The following is a 22,844-nucleotide window of genomic DNA, read 5'->3' on the forward strand; positions in this document are numbered from 1 at the left end:
ATAGTAATTTCTTAAAATTCTGTACAGTATTTCTCTCTGGAACTCTTCAACCAATTACAGATATTAGTTTAGCCCCATACCATTCTTGCAACTAAAAGGGGAGGTAAATGTTATCCCTGTTTTCATGAAGAATGTTTTAAAACAGGGAGTGACTTACATTTTCAAGTGTTTTCCAATACTGAGTACATCAATACAGAGCTTATACTTACTAGGTTTGTGACCTGTGGAAGCTTTCAGAAAGTTTGGGCACCAGTGTTTTCTTCTGAGCTGTAAAGAAAGTCAGTGGTGAAGCCAGAATCAAAGCTACTGCTTTTAACTGATAGAGTTAATGCCAGTCATGGTCCGTGCTGCTTCTGCTGCCAGAGGCTGTAGATCATTCAGGCTTTTGCAGATCATAATCAGAAATAGTCATTAGTCTGGAGATTTAACATCAACAATGAATTTTTTGTTCTTGTTGAATACAATATATGTAAATGTTTTAGATGAGATTCAGAAAGTTTTTAGGCTCCTAAGTCCTTTTTAAGTTCCAACCTCTCTACTGAGCTTAATGAAAGTCTAACACTTCTTGAATTCAATCTTACATAACTTCAGCAACATAACTAAGGCATATATTTTCTGATTTTGAATTGCATTTGTATCATATATTTTTCTTTAATATGGATTGTATATATACGAGGTTTTACTCTGATTTTATGAAATATAAACCTGTTTGTTCTTTCAGGAGTGTATTAGAGCCTTAGGCCGAAATAAACCTCATACGCCATTCAGAGCAAGTAAACTTACTCAGGTGCTAAGAGATTCATTCATAGGAGAAAACTCCCGTACCTGTATGGTAAGTTTGTTTAGTTAACTGTATGTTTTAACAATTAATTGAGGTTATACATTAACTGAGACTATATTTGGAGTTAGTCTTTCAGCAGAAGCATTTCAGATAACTTTCTCACTTTTTATTGACCTTTCTTATTGCTTGTTCTTGTTTTCTAGCAAGACAAATAGCTAGAAGCACTTTAGCTTGAGGGGGTTTTTGTTTGATTGTTTGTTTTTAATAATGTCTTAATTATATGATAATATTGTTTGTTGAATCAAAATTTTGGAAAAGGTGGTGTACACTGGAAGTATAGTGGTGAGTTATGATCTTTAAATGGCAAAGTCAAGTTTAGAATTGGTATCAAAGGCATTAGAATATGCTCTAGGCTGTTAAGGGGAGAAGTGGTTGGGACAGATGAGATTAATAGTTGTGTACTGTATAAAAGTGCATTTGCATCAATCTGAAAAAACAGAATTCTTCTGTCAGATGGGGGAAAGAACAGATAAAAGCACAGATGTCCAGTGGTTTTATTTGTGCATCCTTAGTATTTCTCCTTATGGAAATGTAAATTCTCTGCAGTGGACACTGGCTGTTCAGCTTGTTTGCTATGGTGGGTAGATCTTGGCTGGCTGCCAGGTGCCCACCAAGCTACTTTATCATTCCCCTTCTCAGCAGAACAGTGGGGGGAAAAATAAGATGGAAAAGAAGTCATGGGTCAAGATAAAGGCAGTTAAATAAAGCAAAAGCAAAGGCTGCATGCAGAAGCAAAGGAAATCCAAAGAGTTTTATTCTCTACTTCCCATCAGCACACAATGTCCAGCCACTTCCTGGGAGGCAGGGCTTCACCATGTGTAGCAGTTGCTCTGGAAGACAAATGTCATAAAAATGAACGTCCCCCTTCCTCCTCCTTTTTCTTAGCTTTTACATCTCAGCAGACATCATATGGTATGGAATATGCTTTGGGTCAGCTGGCCTAGCTATGTTTCCTCCTAGGATCTTGCCCACACACAGCCTACTGGCCTTCGGGGGGTGAGGGGGCAGAATGTTGAGAGACAGCATTGATGCTGTGGCAGAGCTGCTCAGCAGTAGCCAAAACACTGGAGTGTTCTCAACACCTTTCCAGCTCCCAATGCAAAGCACAGCACTGGGAGGGCTGCTATGGGAGAATGAACTCCAGCTCAGCCAGACCCAATACATTTGTTTTGGTTACTTTCCACAGGCCCCTTGGCATTAGTCTAGAGGTCACAGAAATCTGCAGACCACATGAAAACCATGATGTTAGGGCAGCCTAACATCATCTTTGGATGTTAGGTATGGTTCTAATATGAAATGGGTGGTAAAATAGCATTTATGATTAATCTTTTTTCTTTGGTTTTCTTTCCACTGGGACATAACTTCATAAATCATATTCAAGATCAGAAAGCTAAACCGTGCATCTCTAGGCAATGTATCCTCACTGCTGAAGAAGTTTTGGAAAGTTAGCCTGTTGGGAATTCCTCTCTGTACATAGAAGGAGTAACATTTGTGAATGTTTTGTGAAGTTCTCACCATCACCTTTACCACTCCTTAAAGTGCTAACAAGCTGTCTTCATTTTGTCAAAGCTTTTTTATTTAATTATTACTCTTTTCATAGAGCTAACGTAACATTTTTCCTGTTTGAATGCATGAAAATGCCATCGAGAATAATCTGTGATCTATGGGTGTTTAATTTCTGATAAAGCTTGCATTCATTCCTTTTATATTCAATATAGTTCGAAATTAGGGAAAAAAATCTTCTCTGAAAGTGAGTGAAAATATGTTTGAATTATTTTTTATTCACATAACTGCAGTCACTTTAAGAATAAGAAAACCTTTTCATGATGAGACACTACTTTCAAACTCATTCTTCTTGTTACTATTCCATGTAGTTTCTCAGTACTAGGACCATTTGTAACATTATGGATTTGGTGTTTGTTTGCATGTAATTTTTATCCAGAATTTAATCAGCAATGTTTTTTCTTAAGATACTGATGTAGGAAGAGTAGCACTTGTGTGGTTATGATTTACTCTGAATTACAGTTAAAACGAAGGAGAGAAAGAAAAGAAACCTACAGTGCATTTTTACGGTTGTTTGAATTGAGTTCTTGCATTTGCAGCACCCGTTCCTGTGATAACTAGATGGATGCAGAAACAATCTGCCTGTCTAGAGCTCTGACAGGTTTCTGAACAACATATATTGAATTGAGGGAGGTGTAGTGTCGGAAGGCGCGGTGGGACAGTGAGCTCGGATCCCCGGCGGGGGGAGAAAAACAGAGGCCAACCAATATGGTTGAAAAATACACTCCCCTTTATTAGCAGTCTAAAGGCACTTATCTAGTATACCAGCTTGTTCGCTCCTAAGTGGCTTAACGCTTATCAGGACATATTTCTATTTCTACACAATTCGACTACATTGGCAGTTTTCCACAGTCTTGTTATGTTCAAAAGAATTTTGCCCTTGCCTCCCTTATACTCCTAGATATCACACCTGCAAGTACGTTACTCCCTGAAATTTCTCAGGCTGAAACTGTTTTGCTTTTCACAGAGACTTTCCCACGGAAAGTGTCACACACACAGGCCCAAAAACCTCCAGCTCAATAGCTTGCACAGTTCTTTTATTGATCCCAATAATTCTATTCTCCAACAGTGTAGTAGATACCTTAGCCTGGATCTACCTCCAGTCCTCCCCAGTTCCCTGGAAAGAGGAGAGGAGATTTGCACTCCAGTGGCCAAGTGGTGAGAAGAGTGGACAATGATCTGCAGCTTCTGGGTCTTCCTTTGCCTTTTTTACCAAGAAAATGCATTCAGCCTTCCAGTGTGGTATTTGCATTTGGTTCTTCGGCAGGAGGGCCTAGTTTTAAAGTATGTTCATGTTTAGGTTTTATATGATACACTGGCAAAATTCTACTGATGAAATATACAGGTAAAGAAAAAGGCATATAATTATGGTTTATAATAGCTAAAGTTGAACAGTATTTTATTAAATTAAAAGAGTACTTATCCTGCAGGTACACTGACTGCTTGTTTGCAGCAGAGCTATGTAATTAACTGGGGTGCTTCAAACTTCTAAAAATTAATGCAAATATAGTTTAATAATGAGTAGCTTAATTTCAGGTTTCTGCAGTGGACTGTAGACATCACTGCTATGTTCTCTAGAAGAGTGTTTATGTGAAGTAAATTAAAGCATTGAAGAAATTTTAAGAAATACTGTTGTGGTGGTTTGACCTTGGCTGGCTGACAGGAGCCCACCAAAGCTGTTCTATCACTGCCCTCCTGAGCTGGACAAGGGAGAGAAAATATAATTAAAGGCTCATGGGTTGAGGTAAGGACAGGGAGAGGTCATAGATTGTCCTGGGTTGGAAGGGACCTTAAAGATCATCAAGTTCCAACCCCACTGCCATGGTCAGGAACACCTTTCACTAGACCAGGTTGCTCAGAGCTCCATCCAACCTAGCCTTCGTCAGGAAAATTAATCCATAATGTTAGAGGTTTATGTCCAAAAAGGACACAAAGGAGTCCTGTAACTTTATTCGAATAAAGGGAGAGGCCATGAGGCATTTCCCATGGGGTCTCTCAAATTGTTAGGAGGACGCAGCCTCCTTTTTATCCTAATTTCCCGGCCACATTTCCCTCTCTCTTTCCCCATTGGCTGAGGTACTTGAGAGTATGAGAAACTAAGCCCACTCCTTTTGTTTTTGGAGTTTTATAAATTTAATAAGGGACAACAGGGGACAAAGGTCACTTAAAGCAAAGGACAGCGCTGGGTGCTTGGCTCAAAGCCAGAAGCACACACACTTACACAAACTTCCCGGTTATATGCTTTAACATCATGCATATTAATAAACTACAATGCATAGGCATAGTTTTTCTCTGAATTAATTTACTTTTTTTTTTTTTTTAGAAGGGATTAACATAGTTCCTCCCCCGGTCTGCCTCTTAGAGCATGTGTATTATGATGTGAGGGTCTTCAGGGGTCTTCTCTGATGAAGGCTCAGGTCTTCCTCATATCTTGAACTTTTCAACTTTGTCTTTGGAGCATGTGCAGTTATGGTGTTCCTAGGTCTTTCTGGGTCTAATTGGTTTGAATTCCAGTCTCATTAGCACATCCTGCTGCTTCTCTTATCTTGTCTACTTTTGAGATTATCCACCTGGCTTTCCGTTTATTTAAGCATTAAGCAATTAGTTAACCATTTACTAGCTATTACATTGTATAAAAAGTTATAATTCAAATTATATAGGTATCTTATAGCTCAAGCTATATAATCATCTTGTAACTTTAACCCTAGTTATAATGTTAACTAGTAAATATCTGCATAGCAAAGTTATTCTTAACATGCACATAATTTTTCCTAACATATTCCAATACATAATATTTCTTACATTTCACTACCTGTGAAAGCCAATGCTATAATAGCTGTTTATCACACAACTGATGCATAACAGTATTAGAGGTTTAAACTTAAGTCTATGTGGTAGCAGGGTCTTTAGACTTTCTAACCCACTCCCACCTCATATTTTTCCTTTCCTCCCAGTAGGAGACATTCTTCTCAGGATTACTTTTGTACAGTAATAGCAGCATCAGGATGAATGAAAAGACCAGGTGTCTTGGTTTAAAAGACAGGTGGCTGCCAAGGAAGGCAGGAACCTTCCTGGAATGGAAAATATGACCCCCTCCCTCCTTACTATTATAACTTTGAAATTACAGGGCTTTCAGGCAAAAATATGGGAAACAGAATAACAGTTCTTTACTAGAATATATATATATATAAAACAAGGCAGAAAAACAACAATTACAACAGCAACAACAACAAAACAGAAAAAAATCCCAATAACAGCCTTTTTTCTGCCCGTCAAGCAATTTCCCCTTTGGTGTAGTTATGATCACAACCGGCAGGGGGCGCTAATGGCTCGCGTTGAGGCAGAGAGGCTGCAGTGACTCCCTGCGGGTCCAAGGGGCGCTGTTGGCTCTGAGCTTGCTTCAGCCGCCCTCTGAAGCTGCCTGAGCCTCCCTAGGGGGTAATGGTGGCCCCGGGGAGAGAAGGTGGAGGGTGGGGAGTGTTTTGGTTTTCCCCTGGCTCTTACGTGTCCCGTACAGTGTCCTGGCGATGGCAGCAGCAGCCGAGGCTCCAGTAAGCAGCCGGGAGGTTCTCCCTCCGGAGAGAGGAAGGAGGTGGGGGCCCGGTTTTACCCTGAGGCACCCATGCAGATGGTGAGGGTCTCTCCCAGCAAGGGCGGGTGCCTAAAAGTCCCAGTCCAACGGTCGCTCCTGTGAGCAGTGGCTTACCAGCGGTAAGGAGAAACAGCAAGGAAGGTTCAGCAGTAGCAGCAAGTCCCCTGGGCAGAAGTCCAGCACCAAAACCCACAGCCGTCCACCCTCCAAGCCGGGCAAAGACTGCACCACACCCAGCTAAGAAACTGACAAAAATCCACACCGCTTCCCCCGCTCCCCTAGAACCATTCCAACGGTATGCCAAGGCCCTGGCTACACCTTTTGTCTCTTAATGAGGTCCACTTGTCATTTCCATGACAACAAATGGGGAAAAAAAATCCCTTAAGAAACCTAACCCCCAACATCAGGATTATCTAATATTCATCAGTTTCAGTCTCCTGATGCTGTGCTGCTAAAAAAAAAAAAAGTTAGTGTGTAGGATCATAGAGGTGTTTGTCCTGGGTAGAGCCTTTATGGCTCTCCTGAAAGGAGCACAGATGAGAAAATTGGACTACTGAGAGAAGCTAATGCAAATAATGATGCCACTGTTGCCTGGTCACAGTTATTTTTGCTGAATGCTGAAAAGAAGGTGAGATCTTTAGGGTATTTTATTTAACTGGAAAAGGAAAGACATAGATTCCAGATGTTTGATAATAAGTGAGCTATTAAGTATTATTTACAGATAATATTCAGTTCAGAAAAAATATAAATCTTAACTTAGGGAAATAAACATGCTTATCTTTAATATCATTAAGTACAGTTGTAGACTGTGGCCAAAATAGGTCTCTCAAATAAGTATACAGTTTGCTTGAACAGACTACAAATATAGATATAGATATAGATATAGATATAGATATAGATATAGATAAAAATCCGGTAATTTTTTGCAGGATACATTAGACTTACTTTCTACTGAGTTGCATATTTCCCTCCTTGAGGAGTCTTATTTTTTTAATTAGAGTTTTGCATTTATTTAGGAAGACTGTGAGACATTTTTAGTGTTAGAGAATCAAGGCATTACTTTATTCTGGCCAGGATGTTGTTCTGGACAGGATGTTGTTCTGGCCAGCATGTGCAACAAAATCATTTCATTCACACATTGCCCGGGTGTGCAGAGAAAATCATTCCATGACACGACTCTTTACTAGATTTTTCAGATACTTAGAAAGTCAAAACCCATAGAAATTAATTGGTTCAATGTTCATTGGTCCCAAGTTACACAATTCTTAGTATTTGATTTCTTTTCGGTTATGGATTTCTTCGCCTCTGATGCTAATTTGGTCCTCATTCCTTGGTTCTCTTATCAGTCTTTTCCGGACCAGGTGTCTCCGACCATGCTAGGGGTGATGTTTGGAGTTGGTGGTCGTTAATGGTCATTAATGGTCGTTATCTTTTATGTATCTTCTGTGCTACTCCCAGTCTGTTGAGATGTTAAACTCATCACGCCTTGAGTGATGAAACAGTCCTTTGAAAAGAAACTTAAATTCCCTTTCCCCGGGGCAAAGGCGAACAAGACTGACTAAAGTTACAAAAAAATTTTAAACTTTGTATCATTTCCAGCATTAGGACAGCTGTACATAGTAGACAGTTTTTGTAGAACATCTCAAATCAAAGTGGAGATAATTTAAATTCATCTACTGTTTCATCTGTACAAAGTGATTTATTAATGCGTGGCTTGTTTTCTCCAGATCGCTACAATTTCTCCAGGGATAGCATCATGTGAAAACACTCTAAATACATTGAGATATGCAAATAGGTATGGAAAATGTTATTGCTTATAGATATATTGGCTGTTGATCACTGATGTTTGGAATACTGTTGTTCCATGATGTATAATTATTTTAACTACTTGAATAATTTTAGTGTACTTGCATTTCTTAATAAGACTAAACCCAAAATACTGATTACTGATTCAGGATCGCATTTAATTTAATTTGTAACTTTTTACAACCATTACAAGAGAATCAATAGAAACTGCATTTAGGCCATTATCCAGAAATGGATATAGTGGGGATTGCAAGGAATTTGGGAGACGACTCTCTTAGTTTTGTCCCTGCTCTGGAGGTATCACCTCTTGCATTAGGGTTAGGCAGTTTTCATGATGATTCCCTGGGGTGTTAGCTGAAATACCTTTCTGCAATGTGATTTTTCATCCCCTTGGTGGAATTGCATTCAGTTGCCAGCATGTTTCTTTTATATATATGATATATCATATCATATATAGATTTATCTCAACTTGCTTATTCTTATGAAAATTCGGCAGTTGCTGTGGCCTAAATTTTATATTTCCCAACTTCAGGCAAATATCTGAGACTCCTACAGTCAGCTAATCCAACAGTGACATAATCAGTGGAGAAGTTAGTGTCTCCAGAGCATGATGCATCATCTCTGAGACCTGTACTGCTCTCTGAAAGTGTTTGTCTCTTCAGTCAGTGTGAGCCTTTCACAGCTGCAGTTCTATTATTAATGTTTGGGGAGATGGGGTCCTGCATGTGCATGCAATGAGACCCTGCACCCCAGAGACCCACCCACCACTTTGCTGCAAAGAATAAAGGAGGCAAACAAGTTTCTGGGACATCAGAAAGCCTGGTTTTGCCAGAAGAAGCTACCACCCAGTGGTCTGCTTGCCCCAGTGAAAGATAGGGCAGAACCACATCCTCTCCTGCTTTGCTTCCCCTGCCCCCTCCCTGCAGCCAGTTGCTAATTGGGCACAGAGGACTGCTAGGGTAATTTACCGTCTGTTCCTCTCGGTATCCTAATGTCTTTCTCTTTGGATCAAGTTAGTAGCAAATCTACCTGGCTTGGACCAGTCTATGTGATTTCCTTCCTGGTGAGAAGGGGGCATCTAGTCTCCTGCTTACAGTAACATAATGAAGGACGTGTCACATTAATTGAAACTCATTGGATCTTTCTATCCCTTATAGAATACGTATTGCTGAAGTGACTTCAGAAATGGACACTGAAAAACAAATTAAATACCTATTTCTAGTATGCTAAATTGTTGTGCTGAAACTGTTTCTTCCCCTTGCTGTTAAATTTATGTGTTGTTATGGGGTTGTGCTGGTTTTGGCTGGGGTAGAGTTAATTTTTTATGCCCATCACTGTAAAGTTGCTTCATGTGTTTTGTGTAATATTTTAATTTTTTCTACCAATATATAATTCTCATAGTACAAGTAGTTTTTGGGTGCTGAACACCAGTGTCTGCACAGTGTAAGATGGGGCAGTATAGAATTTAAGGCATTGTAGTGGTTCGATATGTTAAAAGGAGCAGTTTAATGAAATACTGAATGTAGAGCAACTTTTATTAACTGCACAAACTGAAATCTGGAATTACTCTTCTGAAAACATTGCTATTATACTCTCCTGCAAATTACCAGCACTGATTTTGTTCAATTTTGTTAGTGATCTGTAACTATTTGCAGAAGATTTAAATATGTCGAGTCATTTTTTAATGTAAAAATGATTTTATTGTTAAACTATTTAAGAATGCTAAACAGAGTTATCATTTTAACTGTGTTTATGAGAACATTTTCTTTTAATTTGCTGCTGTATTTTGCTGCTGCAGAGTAAAGGAATTTGGAATTAGTCCTTCAGACATTCCCTTCTCACAGGGTAGTGGCAGTCGCTCTGATCTCTCTCCTTCCTATGAGTATGACGACTTTTCTCCTTCAATCACCAGGTCTACTTCATTCTATATATGAAATGTTTATTTTTGACTTTTCTTTTTGGCAATGTAATTTTACAGACAAACCTTTCATTAATCCCCTTGCCTTGAGTCACACATACTTTGTGTTTATTTTGTTTGTCAGGTCATGGTTCTGCATGATCTGCAATCATCTTCCCATTATTTTGTTCTCAACAACCACACTCTGGATCCAGGCTTGCTAGTTTCCTTCATACATTAAAAAAAAAGTGATGTCACCTTCATACATTTAATGGACCAAATCTGACAAGCCTGTGTTTAGGGTAATTTGAATATATCTAATTTAAAATGAAAATAAATTTTTAAACTTTTAATCATTCCAAAGATGAATGAAATAGTTTCCATTGTAGTAAATATGTGCTACTTCAAAAAGAAATTCCCCTTAAAATTTAAGAATTTGTTCTAAAACTTGCTATACTTGCAGAGTTTGATGTCTCTGTTTCATAAGCGTTCTTTTAAATGGGCTTTTTTTTTGATAGAATCATTATCAATCTTTTAAACTATTCTCATGCTGCAAGAACCTTAGATTTTAATAAGATATTTTTACCTTTTAAATTATTTTAATTAAATGATCTATTCATTCTCTGAGATAGATGGCTGCAAATTATTATTTTCTTCAGAATTCTTGGTGGATTTGCTTATAACAGCTAGTAGGGTACTGACTGACTTCTTAAAAGCACAATTGTGTGCACATAAAAAATTATGGTCAAGTTTAGGATGCTGAATGAACTTTTCTTTCAAATATTATTCCTTATTGAGGAGTTAATATTGAGGGTCTGGAGATTTTTGCCCTCTTAACAGTTAATGAGTACTAAGATTTCAATCAAAAAATGCCTCTTGCTAGAAGATGGACTGCAATCCATCTGCAAGTAGTTGAAAGTCTGCTTTTTAGGAGTTGAACTAACATCTTTTTGTCACTGAAAGTACATTAAATTTGTGAAACTGAAATCAGCATCCTTATTAAATTAATTAAATTGTGCATAAATGAGCTTTATTTTTGGTTGTGACTTTTGAACAGGAAGTTACTAATTTACTAAATATTTTCTGAATGTAGGGTGAAGGAATTGATGGTTGATCCTAGTGCTGCAGGAGATATCTGTCCTATTATACACCATGCTCCCAATCAGATCGATGACTTAGAGACACAGTGGGGTGTGGGGAGCTCTCCTCAGAGAGATGATCTCAAACTGCTTTGTGAACAAAATGTGAGTGGTTTACAGCATTACACAGAAAGAGATAATAAATACAGTGGCAAAACAAATCCGGAGTAATGTGTATTTATAGCCTGTTAGCAATATCATTAAGTAGATACAGCATGACTTTTCACCTTTTCACTTTATGCTATTATGTTCATTCCCATATACACAAAAAAAAAGATTTCTTGAATGGTGAGAGGAGAACATTTTACTTTTCTTTATCTTGCTTGTTGATTAGGGCTTTTAATCTAGGCAGGGTCTGCTCTAGGCTCTCACATTTTTAATGTGCATTTTTCCAGTATAGCTACATCTCTTATTAGATAGTTAGAAGTAGCCTGGGAAGTGCATCCATTTTATTTAACACTCCTGTGGTTTTGACCATTAATTTTCCTTCATGGAACCATGTTTCGAGCAAGTTTGTCTTTCTTTGTGTTTAGAAATCTGACTACCCATCATTCCTCTTCCCAACATCCTGATTTTCATGGAGTGAAACCCCAGAGCAATGTTTGGGAGAAAGCCACATCATGTTCCCAGGATGTCTCCTTGGGCTGCATGAGTGGAGAGCTGGGACTGAGAGGCATCTTATAAAGGGCATTTTTTCCCTCACTACTGATTATCAGCTCTAGTCCTGGTTCCTTAAATGTTCAAGTTGGTTTGTGAAAATACTGATGAAAGGTACAAAAGAAAAATCCTTACTACCCTAAATTATTTTTCTCCAGGCTCTCTGCCTTTTCAAGCACCTCTATATGGTGTTTGCTGTATTTCTCATTTTAATAACTGTCTCTTCTTCCAGGACTCTATTTTATAAGAACATGCTAGTGATTCCTAGAGCTTCCCACTGGACAGTCCTTACAGCCAGATATCCTTTCATATCATACTTTTTCCTTGTTCATGTGGAATTCAATTAAGCTTTTCAATGTGTTGTAAAAAAGATTTTAAAGGCATGGTAAAAGGAACCGTACTGTCTTGCTAAAACATTAATTGCAGCCTACCTAGTGCTTTCCCTTTTCATTGTGATTAACTATTTATGTTTAAAGAAGTCCTGTTTGTCCCAGTTTGTAAATCTGTGTTGTGCATTCCTCTAATGTATTCATGACAACATACTTTAAGATTTTTTACTTTACATTTAGTCCACTTTTTTTTTTTTCAAAGGGTTAATTTAATTTTGATTTCCTGAAATGTATTGAATGTAATTGCTGTTCTCTTTATTGAAAACTGGCACAACAAAAAGCCCCAAAGGAAAACAAATTTTCTTATTAAAACCTACTAGAAATTAACATTCTTCACTTATGAATTCTTCCTCCCATTATTTTAACTTGTTTTTTTTTTTAATGCAGAATAGTCTGTTTTCCAGTATCCATTAGGGTTAGTGGCTGGAAATTTTTAATGAATATGAATTAAATGTAACTCTCTGAACAGTTTAAATTTATTGCTCTGTCCACTCATTTCTGGACATTTTCTTGTTAGAAAGTATTAAGTTTTATTTTTGACAGGTTCTGCTTTCTGCATATTTCTTTTCATGTTCTGTGATTATATTAAAGATATTTCCTGTAGCCACAGTTCTTTTGAGACTAACAAGCTTAACTATTGTTTTTAGGAAGAGGAAGTTTCTCCACAGTTGTTTACTTTCCATGAAGCTGTGTCACAAATGGTGGAAATGGAAGAGCAAGTAGTAGAAGACCACAGGGCTGTCTTCCAGGTAAAAGATGGAGCCTACTTAGTTTTATCCTAATCCAAGAATTCAAGTTTTGCCAATGAAAGGGCATACTCAGGAAGATGTAGGATATCATCTGGTCATTCTGCTGCTTTCAGAGATTCCCTAAACAGACTGTCTTAATTGTAAGAAAAGTTGCTATTTTTGTTTTACTATTTCAACTATTTACTATTGTCTTGGTTTTAAAGACAGATGTCTGCTAAGGAAGGCAGAAGCCTCCCTTGGAATGGCAGATGCAACCCCCCTTCCCTCCGAGTTATAATAATTTTGAAATCAAGGGGCTTTTAGGCAAAGATGTGGGAAATAGGAATAACAGTTCTTTACTATTATATATCTATATGTGTATAACAAGGCAAATAAACAACAATAACTATGGCAGTAACAGCAAACAATCACAAACCCAGTGCCAGCCTTCTCGGCTGTCAGGCCCTTTCCCCTCGGGTGCAGTTCCGGTTGCAGCCGGCAGGGGTGCTAGCGGCTTCCGGTGAGCAGGGCAGGTGTGATGGTTCCCCTGCAGCTGCAGGGGGCGCTCCGGACTGAGCTCGGGGAGCACGCGGCACTGGTGGCCTGGGATCCTGGGAAGGGATGGGACAAAGAAGCTTCACAAACCCCTGGGCAGCCGAACCCGGTGTCCAGCTGGACCCTCGGGAGCAGCAGGCTGGAATCGCAGGCTGGAATGGCAGGGACGAGCACAAATCCCGGATGGTAGACGAGGTGTATCCAAATGGGGAACCCCCCGGAGGTCTGGGCAGGCAGGGCGAGCAGGGCTACAACATAGCAAAGGCTCAAAGCAGCGGTGGGGCAGGGCGGCCACAGCCCAGCTCCCAGCGGGGCAGGGAAGGCAGGCTTGGGATCCCGGGGCTTCTCCAGCAGAAGGAAAAAAAGCGGCTGAAGAAAGCAGCTTCCCTCTCTGTCTGAACGCCGAGACGGACTGCCCCCACACACTCAGGTGAAAACAAAAGAGTAGCCAGATGCGCCCCAACCTGTAGTCAGCTCTTTTGTTTTTCTTAAGTACCCAGCCATTTGCTCCCTGAGCAATATGTATGAGCAAAATTCCTTTAACAGACAAAAACCAGGAGAGCTCCTAAAACCCCTACATTATCCACCCCGAATTTTTCCCATACTAACATGTTACATGAAACTTAACCCTTTTAACCATATAAATACATGCATCACCCGAATTATATACATATATACATGCTGATACTGATACAAGTACAGAGCCATGGGTAGTTCACCCTAAAACAAGGTCCCCTTGAGGTATGCATCGGGTCTCTCCATCCCTTTGCATCACCCACCAGGTGCAACCTGGTCCCTGAGCGAAGACAACCCCACGGATGGGTCTGTCTTTGCTCGAGACAGAATTAACCCAAACAGTTTTTCCAAGCATACCTCTCACGTGCACCACTGGAACCTTATCCCCGTCTGTTGTTTGTAGGGGTTCGGATTGGGCAGGGCCTGCTCGGCTGGTGGAGCCTCGGGTGTTAACTAACCAGGTGGCTCTTGCTAAATGCACCTCCCAGTTTTTGAAAGTCCCCCCAACTAGTGCCTTCAAGGTGGTTTTAAGCAATCCATTACATTGCTCAACCTCCCCAGCTGCTGGCGCATGGTAAGGGATGTGGTACACCCACTTAATGCCATGTTCTCTAGCCCAGGTGTTTATAAGGCCGTTCTTGAAATGAGTCCCATTATCAGACTCGATTCTCTCAGGGGTACCATGCCTCCAAAGGACTTGCTTTTCAAGGCCCAGGATGGTGTTCCGGGCTGTACCATGAGGCACAGGGTAGTTCTCCAGCCATCCTGTGGTGGCTTCTACCATTGTGAGCACATAGCGCTTGCCTTGGTGGGTTTGAGGCAGTGTGATGTAATCAATCTGCCAGGCCTCCCCATACTTGTATTTGGACCATCGCCCACCATACCACAGGGGCTTCACCCGCTTGGCCTGCTTGATCGCCGTGCATGTCTCACAATTATGGATCACCTGGGAGATACTGTCCATGGTTAGATCCACCCCTCGATCTCGTGCCCACTTATAGGTGGCATCTCTGCCCTGATGGCCTGAGTCATCATGGGCCCATCGAGCTAGGAACAACTCTCCCTTATGATGCCAATCCAAATCTATCTGGGACACCTATATTTTCGCAGCCTGATCTACCTGTTTGTTGTTATGATGTTCTTCATTAGCCCAGCTCTTGGGGACGTGAGCATGTATATGACGGACCTTCACGGCTTTCTTCTCTAACCGAGTGGCAATGCCTTTCCACTCCTCAGCAGCCCAGATTGGTTTTCCTCTGTGCTGCCAGTTTGCCTTATTCCACCTTTCCAGCCAACCCCACAGAGCATTGGCTACCATCCATGAATCAGTGTAGAGGTAGAGCTTTGGCCACCTCTCTCTTTCAGCAATGTCCAGAGCTAATTGGATGGCTTTGAGTTCAGCAAATTGGCTTGATCCACCTTCTCCTTCAGTAGCCTGTGGAACTTGTCGTGTGGGGGTCCATACAGTGGCTTTCCATTTCTGGCTAGGGCCTACAATTCAGCAAGAGCCATCAGTGCTGAGGGCTTATTGTCTTTCTGGTAGCTCGTTATATGGTGGGGCTTCTTCGGCACGTGTCACCTGCTCCTCTTCTTCTTCAGATAACCCAAAAGTCTCACTTTCTGGCCAGTTTGTGATTATTTCCAAGATCCCAGGGTGACTTGGGTTTCAAATTCGGGCGCGCTGTGTGATGAGAGCAATCCATTTGCTCCAAGTAGCGTCGGTGGCGTGATGCATGGAAGGAACCTTTCCTTTGAACATCCACCCCAGCACTGGTAGTCGGGGTGCCAGGAGGAGTTACGCCTCTGTGCCGATAACTTCTGAGGCAGCTTGGACTCCTTCATAAGCTGCTGAGATTTCTTTCTCTGTGAGAGTGTAGCGGGCTTCAGACCCTCTGTAGCTTTGGCTCCAGAATCCCAGTGGTTGGCCCCGAGTCTCACCAGGCACCTTCTGCCACAGGCTCCAGGACAGACCATTGTTCCCGGCTGCAGAGTAGAGCACGTTCTTCACCCCTGGTCCCATCCTGACTGGGCCAAGGGCTATGGCGTGAGCGATTTCCTGCTTGATCTGGGCGAAGGCTTGCTGCTGTTCAGGGCCCCAATGGAAATTGTTCTTCTTGCGGGTAACCAGGTAGAGAGGACTCACAATCTGGCTGTACTCAGGAATGTGCATTCTCCAGAAACCTATGGCACCTAGGAAAGCTTGTGTTTCCTTCTTGTTTGTTGGTGGAGACATTGCAGTGATCTTATTGATGACCTCGGTGGGAATCTGAGGTCATCCATCTTGTCACTTTACTTCTAGGAACTGGATCTCTCGGGCAGGTCCCTTGACTTTGCTCTTCTTGATGGCGAAACCAGCTTTTAGGAGAATTTGGATTATTCTCTCTCCTTTCTCAAATACCTCTGATGCGGTGTTCCCCCACACAATGATGTCATCAATGTACTGCAGATGTTCTGGAGCCTCACCCTCTTCCAGTGCAGCCTGGATCAGTCCATGGCAGATGGTGGGACTGTGCTTCCACCTCTGGGGCAGTCAGTTCCAGGTGTACTGCACGCCCCTCCAGGTGAAGGCAAACTGAGGCCTGTACTCTGCTGCCAGAGGAATGGAGAAAAATGCATTAGCAATGTCAATAGTGGCGTACCACTTCGCTGCTTTGGACTCCAGCTCATACTGGAGCTCCAACATGTCTGGCACAGCAGCGCTCAATGGTGGAGTCACTTCATCCAAGGCATGATAGTCCACAGTCAATCTCCATTCTCCTTCAGACTTGCGCACAGGCCAGATGGGGCTGTTGAAGGGTGAATGGGTCTTGCTGACCACCCCTTGGCTCTCCAGCTCACAGATCATCTTGTGGATGGGGATCACAGCATCTCGATTTGTCCAATACTACTGGCGGTGCACTGTCAAGGTGACAATTGGCACTTTTTGCTCTTCCACTTTGAGGAACCCAACTGCAGAAGGATTCTCTAATAGTCCAGGCAGGGTGTTCAATTGCCTAATGCCCTCTGCCTCCACAGCAGCAATCCCAAATGCCCACCTGAGTCCTTTTGGGTCTTTGTAATACCTGTTCTGGAGGAAGTCTGTTACAGCGGGGATACTGTAACACGCCTATATAAAACCAGGAATCCCGTGGAAAAGAAATATATATGGACGGATTCTTGCTAGATGTTTCAGAGATGTTTATTTCTCCAGCCGCATGGCCGGGATCTGCCGAGGAACTGTTACAGTCACGGGACCAAGGGTTCTTTTCCTGCGCAGGGAAACACAAACCAACCAATGGGAACGAGGCTGACCAGGGGCTGGGAAACCCCATGTGTCTGTGCCCTCAGGGCCCCTCTGCCAGGGCTACATGGCGGGAGGAGGAGAACCCAACATCTCACCTGTTTTATTTTAATAAAAGGAGAACGAAAACAACTGGATAAACATAACAAGAACAGTTTCAAAACAAAACAAGCCACCCTCCTGAGTCTTTAAATGTCCAAACAGATTCTCTGGAACATCTTAGGGCTGACAGAAGGGAGTCATAACTCTCTGAGCATGCTTTGTGGGGAAACTGAGGCAGGAGAGGGTTTAATTTCTTCCCTCCCCCTTTTCATCCCCCACTTGGCACTGGAAAGGGATTTTTGGGGAAACAATTGGCAAAGGCATGGTTTTGTGAGGGAAACCATGGATGATAAAACGGATTGGGAATACACTAGGGGTAATAGGACATAGGGTAAAACGGAAAGGTGGGATTAGGAAAGGGAGACTGTAGGGGGGGCTTGCAGTGGAGATATTGTCTAACATGACTATGATTTTTAGCATATATACTGCCTTTTACAGGAACACCATCAGGCCCAGTGACCTGCGATGCTTGTAACCCTTTTCTACCTTGTATAATTTTGAATTCTACCACCTCTCCATCTCCCAAGCTTGGGATGCATTTTTCAGGGTTATTCTTTTTAATAGCAGTTCTATGCATGAATATGTCTTGCTGGTTGTCACACGTTGTTATAAAACCATAATTTTGCTTAACATTATACCATTTCACTATCCCTAAGATCTTAGCTACTATGGTCTTTTCTTTTTGCCGAGTGGCTGATGTTTTCTGTCTCGCTGCGTCTTTGCTCTCTCTTTCGGTCGCTCCTGTGTTGCAATTGTTGGGGCTGCTCGTGCCTGCGCGCTCTTCCTGGGGTCGTGTTCCGGTCTGCGCCGGCCGGGCCGGACCGCACCACTCAGTTCTCCATGCGTCGCCTCCTCTGGTCGCAGCTCGCTGCCGCTGCCAGGTGCTGCATCTTGGCCAGGCCCCCGAGCGATGACCCCCTGGCACCCTACTCCAGCGCGCGTTTCGGCTGGGTGCGGCTATGCTCCACCGCCACCGCCACCAGCCGCTGCCCGTGCGCCCTCCCCTCTCGGTTGGGCGTTCACAGGTCTCGCTCCACCACGTGCTGCGCGGGGCTGGGCGGGCACCGCCGGGTTCCGCCCATCCCGCCGCGCCTCGCTCCGCCACCGACACTGCGGCTCGTGTGGCTCCGCCTGCGCGCGGGAACTGCCTCGCTGCTGCTCGCAGAGTGCTCAGTGCACGTGGCCTGGGTCGCACGGTCCCTGAGGCAGGCTTCCCTTCACCAGGACACAGCTGACATTGCTCAACAGTCTCAGTAATTAAATAATATTCACGAAAATATTCTTCCATCGGCATGTATTTTGACTCAAAAATTAACTGCGTCCAAGCAGTGCTCCAAAACTCCTTGGTAAGAATTAAATCCCAAGAAACATAGAAAAAGTTCTTAAACAGCCATGCCAGGAAGTGTTTCAGTTCTTTTTGAGCTTGAATCAAGCTAAAATTTACAAATCATTGTTCAAGAATCTTTTTAACTTTAAGATAAATGTCCATATGTGGCTCTGAAAGCCAAGAGTCTTCCCATGGTTCCTCCATAGTTTAGATATGGAACAGCAAAACAAAACCAAGTAGAGGAATCCAAAGTATCTAGGGTTTATTCACACAAATCAGTCGCTTAGGGATCGGGGATCATTCTGCTCTCAATTCACCACCATTTTGTTGCAGCGGGGATACTGTAACATGCCTATATCAAACCAGGAGTCCCGTGGAAAGGAAATATATATGTGGACGGATTCTTGCTAGATGTTTCAGAGATGTTTATTTCTCCAGCCACATGGCCGGGATCTGCCGAGGAACTGTTACAGTCACGGGACCAAGGGTTCTTTTCCCGCGCAGGGAAACACAAACCAACCAATGGGAACGAGGCTGACCAGGGGCTGGGAAACCCCGTGTGTCTGTGCCCTCAGGGCCCCTCTGCCAGGGCTACATGGCGGGGGGAGAAGACCCCAACAGAAGTCTACGCCCAGAATACACAGGGCCTCTGGGCCAATCACAATGGGATGCTTTTGCCACTCCTTCCCAGTCAGGCTCACCTCAGCTTCCAAAAGGGTCAACTGCTGTGATGCCCCAGTCACCCCAGCGATGGATACAGGTTCTGCCCCCACATGTCCCGATGGCATTAAAGGACACTGTGCCCCAGTATCAACCAATGCATCATATTTCTGTGGCTCTGATGTGCCAGGCCATCGAATCCACACCGTCCAGAAAACCTGGTTCTCCCCTGACTCTTCCTGGCTAGAGGCAGAGCCCCTCTAGCCCTGGTTATCATTCTTTCCCTGGGCGTGCATGCTCGAGGTACCTTCAAGGGGATCCGACATATCATCCTCCCTTCTGTAATACCTGGCAGCTCGGTCACAGGAGGCTGAGGCTACTTTCACCTTAGTGGAACCCCCTCGGTTAGTGCCTCCCTCCTTGAGTTCACACCCTCGCCCTGCCAGGACAGAGGTGGGTTTCCCATCCCACCTTCTCATGTCTTCCCCATGCTCACACAGGGAAAACCACAGCTCAGCTTGTGGGGTGTACCCTCTCTCTCTAGCCGGGGGACGACGGGCTCTGACTTGGGGGCCTGTGACTCACTCTGGTGCCACACTGATCTTCCTCATCTCCTCCCTCATCTCCTTCATCTCCTCTTTGAGGTCTTTGACCACAGCAGAGACATGAGCTTTCAGCGGGCCATTGACCATACTCTCATAATTCCTGAGCTTGTTGGTGACAGAGCCCACTGTTTCTCAGTTATTGTCAGTATCAATCGCTGCAATGAAGGTGGCATATTGCGGTGGCCCTAGCTTTGCCAGGTTCCACATCATCTGTCCTGTGCACCTGACCTTATCGGGGTCATTACCGTGCTGACCATCCCTCTCAAAGAGTACCTCTAATACTGCCACCTCTCTTAGCTGCTGGATCCCTTCCTCAAGTGTCTTCCCCTGCATTCTGTGATGGTACTCCCGCATTCTTTCTTTGTGAATGAACCTTTCTCTCACACTCATTAAGAGCCGCTCCCAGAGAGAAAGGGGCCCTGGCTCCCTCACAAATATCTGGTCCACACCTGGGTCCTGGGTCAACGATCCCAGATAACTTGCCTCACCACTATCCAGCTGTACACTTGTGCCCATAAGGTCCCAAACCCGAAGCAGCCAGGTTGTATAAGGCTCACGCCCCCTTCGCACAATGTCGTCTCGCATACCACGGAGACTGTCGTACGACAGGGACTCAATGATGATTTCTGGCTCTGGCTCTCCTGCTGGTTGTGAGGGCCCTGGTTCCCCATCATCATTAACTGGTCGTACTGATTTGGTCTTATACTTCCTCCTTTGCACAGGGGGGACTGCTGCTGGCTGTGGTTGTCCTTGTGGTTCAGCTGAAACCTGGACGGTTGTAACATCCGTGGGTTCCACTGCTGCACCATCGGACTCACCCTCTTTAGGCCAGGGAGAGGGTTTTTCACTAGCTGAGGAGGTGTATTCCCTTAGCACTTGGCATATCTCCTGTCGCACCTGGCCCATCTCCTGGCATATCTCCTGGCGCACCTGGCCCATCTCCTGGCAAATCTCCTGCATCCCCTTCACCAGTACCCCCACCCACTTTGGGTAGTCCATTTCTGAGGTGGGCTGTTGGGCGGTATCAGGCTGCGGGGCAGGGTCAGGTCGTGGGGCAGGATCTCTAGTGTCTGGGGCTGTGTCAGGCTCTGGGGCTGGATTAGGCTCTGGGGTAGGATCTCTAGTCTCTAGGGACGGTGTCTGGGTAGTTATCCAAGCCAATCTCAACTTATCCCTGAGTGCTAAATAGAGTAGGCCTACCAGCACCAGTTGGTTAGTATTCAGAGGGAATCTAAACCCTTCGAAAATTGGTGGGGTGGGTCCAAAGAACTGGTTGAGGGGTTGAGAGAAAACTTCCCCTGGTGTCATTTCCTCACAGAAGGTACCATTTTAAACATAGCCCCAAAAACATGCACTCAGTGTGTGATAGCCCTTTATCCATGTACCCACATTCTGGAGGAAGTTAAAAGCCCATTAATTCCTCACCTTCTCGACTCATAGTGCAAACTGGATAACAGCAATGGTAGCCTTAGTCAGAGGACCCATGTTTAGGTAAGGAGCTGCAAAGGGGAAGAATATAGCCACGATCACCTGCCACCCGAACCAGGGTAAACTAGACCACATAGTGCTGCCTAACAAGGTTCCTATATCCAGCACACAAAAGTAAGTTATCCAGGAGCTGTTATTCCTTTTTCACCTCTTTCTCTTAATGCCCTCAGGCCCCACGGTTGGGCGCCAAGATCTGTCTTGGTTTGAAAGACAGGTGTCTGCTAAGGAAGGCAGAAGCCCCCCCTTGGAATGGCAGATGCAACCCCCTTCCCTCCGAGTTATAATGTTGAAATCAAGGGGCTTTTAGGCAAAGATATGGAAAATAGGAATAACTGAACTATTATATATCTATATGTGTATAATGAGGCAAACAAACAACAATAACAATGGCAGTAACAGCAATCAATCACAAACCCAGTCCCAGCCTTCTCGGCTGTCAGGCCCTTTTCCCCTCGGGTGCAGTTCCGGTCGCAGCCGGCAGGGGCGCTGGCGGCTTCCGGTGAGCAGGGCAGGTGTGATGGTTCCCCCACAGCTGAAGGGGGCACTCCGGACGGAGCTCGGGGACCACGCAGCACTGGTGGCCTGGGATCCTGGGAAGGGATGGGACAAAGAAGCTTCACAACTACCTGGGCAGCTGATCCCAGTGTCTGGCCGGACCCTCGGGAACAGCAGGCTGGAATCGCAGATGGGGAACCCCCCAGAGGTCTGGGCAGGCAGGGCGAGCAGGGCTACAACGTAGCAAAGGCTCGAAGCAACAGCGGCAGCAGGGCGGCCACGGCCTGACTCCCAGTGGGGCAGGGAAGGCAGGCTTTGGGGTCCCGGGGCTTGTCCAGCAGAAGGAAAAAAGCAGCCAAAAAAGCAGCCTTCCTCTCTGTTCAAACCCCAGACTGACCACACACTCAGGTGAAAACAAAAAAGTAGCCAGCTCTTTTGTTTTTCTTAAGTACCCAGCCATTTGTTCCCCTAGCAACATGTATGGGGAAAATTCCTTTAACAGAGAAAAAACAACAGGCGAGCTCCTAAAACCCCAAGAAGAGGAATCTTGTCTCCAGCGCTTGGAGCACCTACTCCCCTTCCTTCTTCACTGACCTTGGTGTTGAAGATGGGGCAGTCAATAGCTAACTCATGTAAGCACCGTTAACTATTGGGAGACAGCAAATGTTAGTTCAGACAGCAGGTGTTAATTACAAAACCTAAGAAACCGAATTCGCCTTAATCTTGTCAAGATAGAAGGGACGAAGACCATCTCAGAGACCGCTGAATCATTCCTCAAAGGACTACGCATGCCCAGGGAGAAAGGTGAAAAGTGCACTGTGAGGAAGACTACTGGCCTTCTTCAGAAAGACCCCCGAGGAAGAGGAGAGGCCTTCCTCAGCACGACCACCAGAACACTCAGCGCACACGTGGCCTGTATGCTAATGATATTAATGACTTCCGAGAAATAATTTGTATAAACACGCCTGTCCCAAGGAATGTGATGAATATTCATAATTTAACCCATAATACTGTGTTGTAGGGAGCACCGGTGTGTGTGTTTGGAGGAGCGATACCCACACACCCGGCATGCCAAATAAAGCAAATACCCACTTCTCTGACTCTGTCTCTGAAGTGTCTCCTGGCCCAGTTTCAGCGTGATTCAATGTCACCATGTTGTTTTCCCTCACATGTTCTCACCTCCTCCTCTTCTCTGACTAGAATC

General features: G+C 43.9%; 1 protein-coding gene across 6 annotated transcripts in view; it reads left to right on the plus strand.

The window, feature by feature from the left end:
• Positions 1-22,844, plus strand: part of LOC138102693 (kinesin-like protein KIF2A) — a 226,453-nt gene that overhangs the window by 197,960 nt on the left and 5,649 nt on the right. For 4 of the 6 annotated variants that reach the window (XM_069000411.1, XM_069000412.1, XM_069000416.1 and 1 more), the window contains 5 exons: positions 722-832; positions 7,724-7,791; positions 9,601-9,714; positions 10,793-10,943; positions 12,532-12,633. In XM_069000411.1, the coding sequence (XP_068856512.1) occupies positions 722-832; positions 7,724-7,791; positions 9,601-9,714; positions 10,793-10,943; positions 12,532-12,633 (546 nt within the window). The remainder of the gene's footprint in view (positions 1-721; positions 833-7,723; positions 7,792-9,600; positions 9,715-10,792; positions 10,944-12,531; positions 12,634-22,844) is intronic. The other 2 variants (XM_069000413.1, XM_069000414.1) reach the window with 1 other exon arrangement.

The sequence above is a fragment of the Aphelocoma coerulescens genome (genome assembly GCF_041296385.1).
Source record: "Aphelocoma coerulescens isolate FSJ_1873_10779 chromosome W unlocalized genomic scaffold, UR_Acoe_1.0 ChrW_unloc_scaf_1, whole genome shotgun sequence".
NCBI classification, from domain to species: Eukaryota; Metazoa; Chordata; class Aves; order Passeriformes; family Corvidae; genus Aphelocoma; species Aphelocoma coerulescens.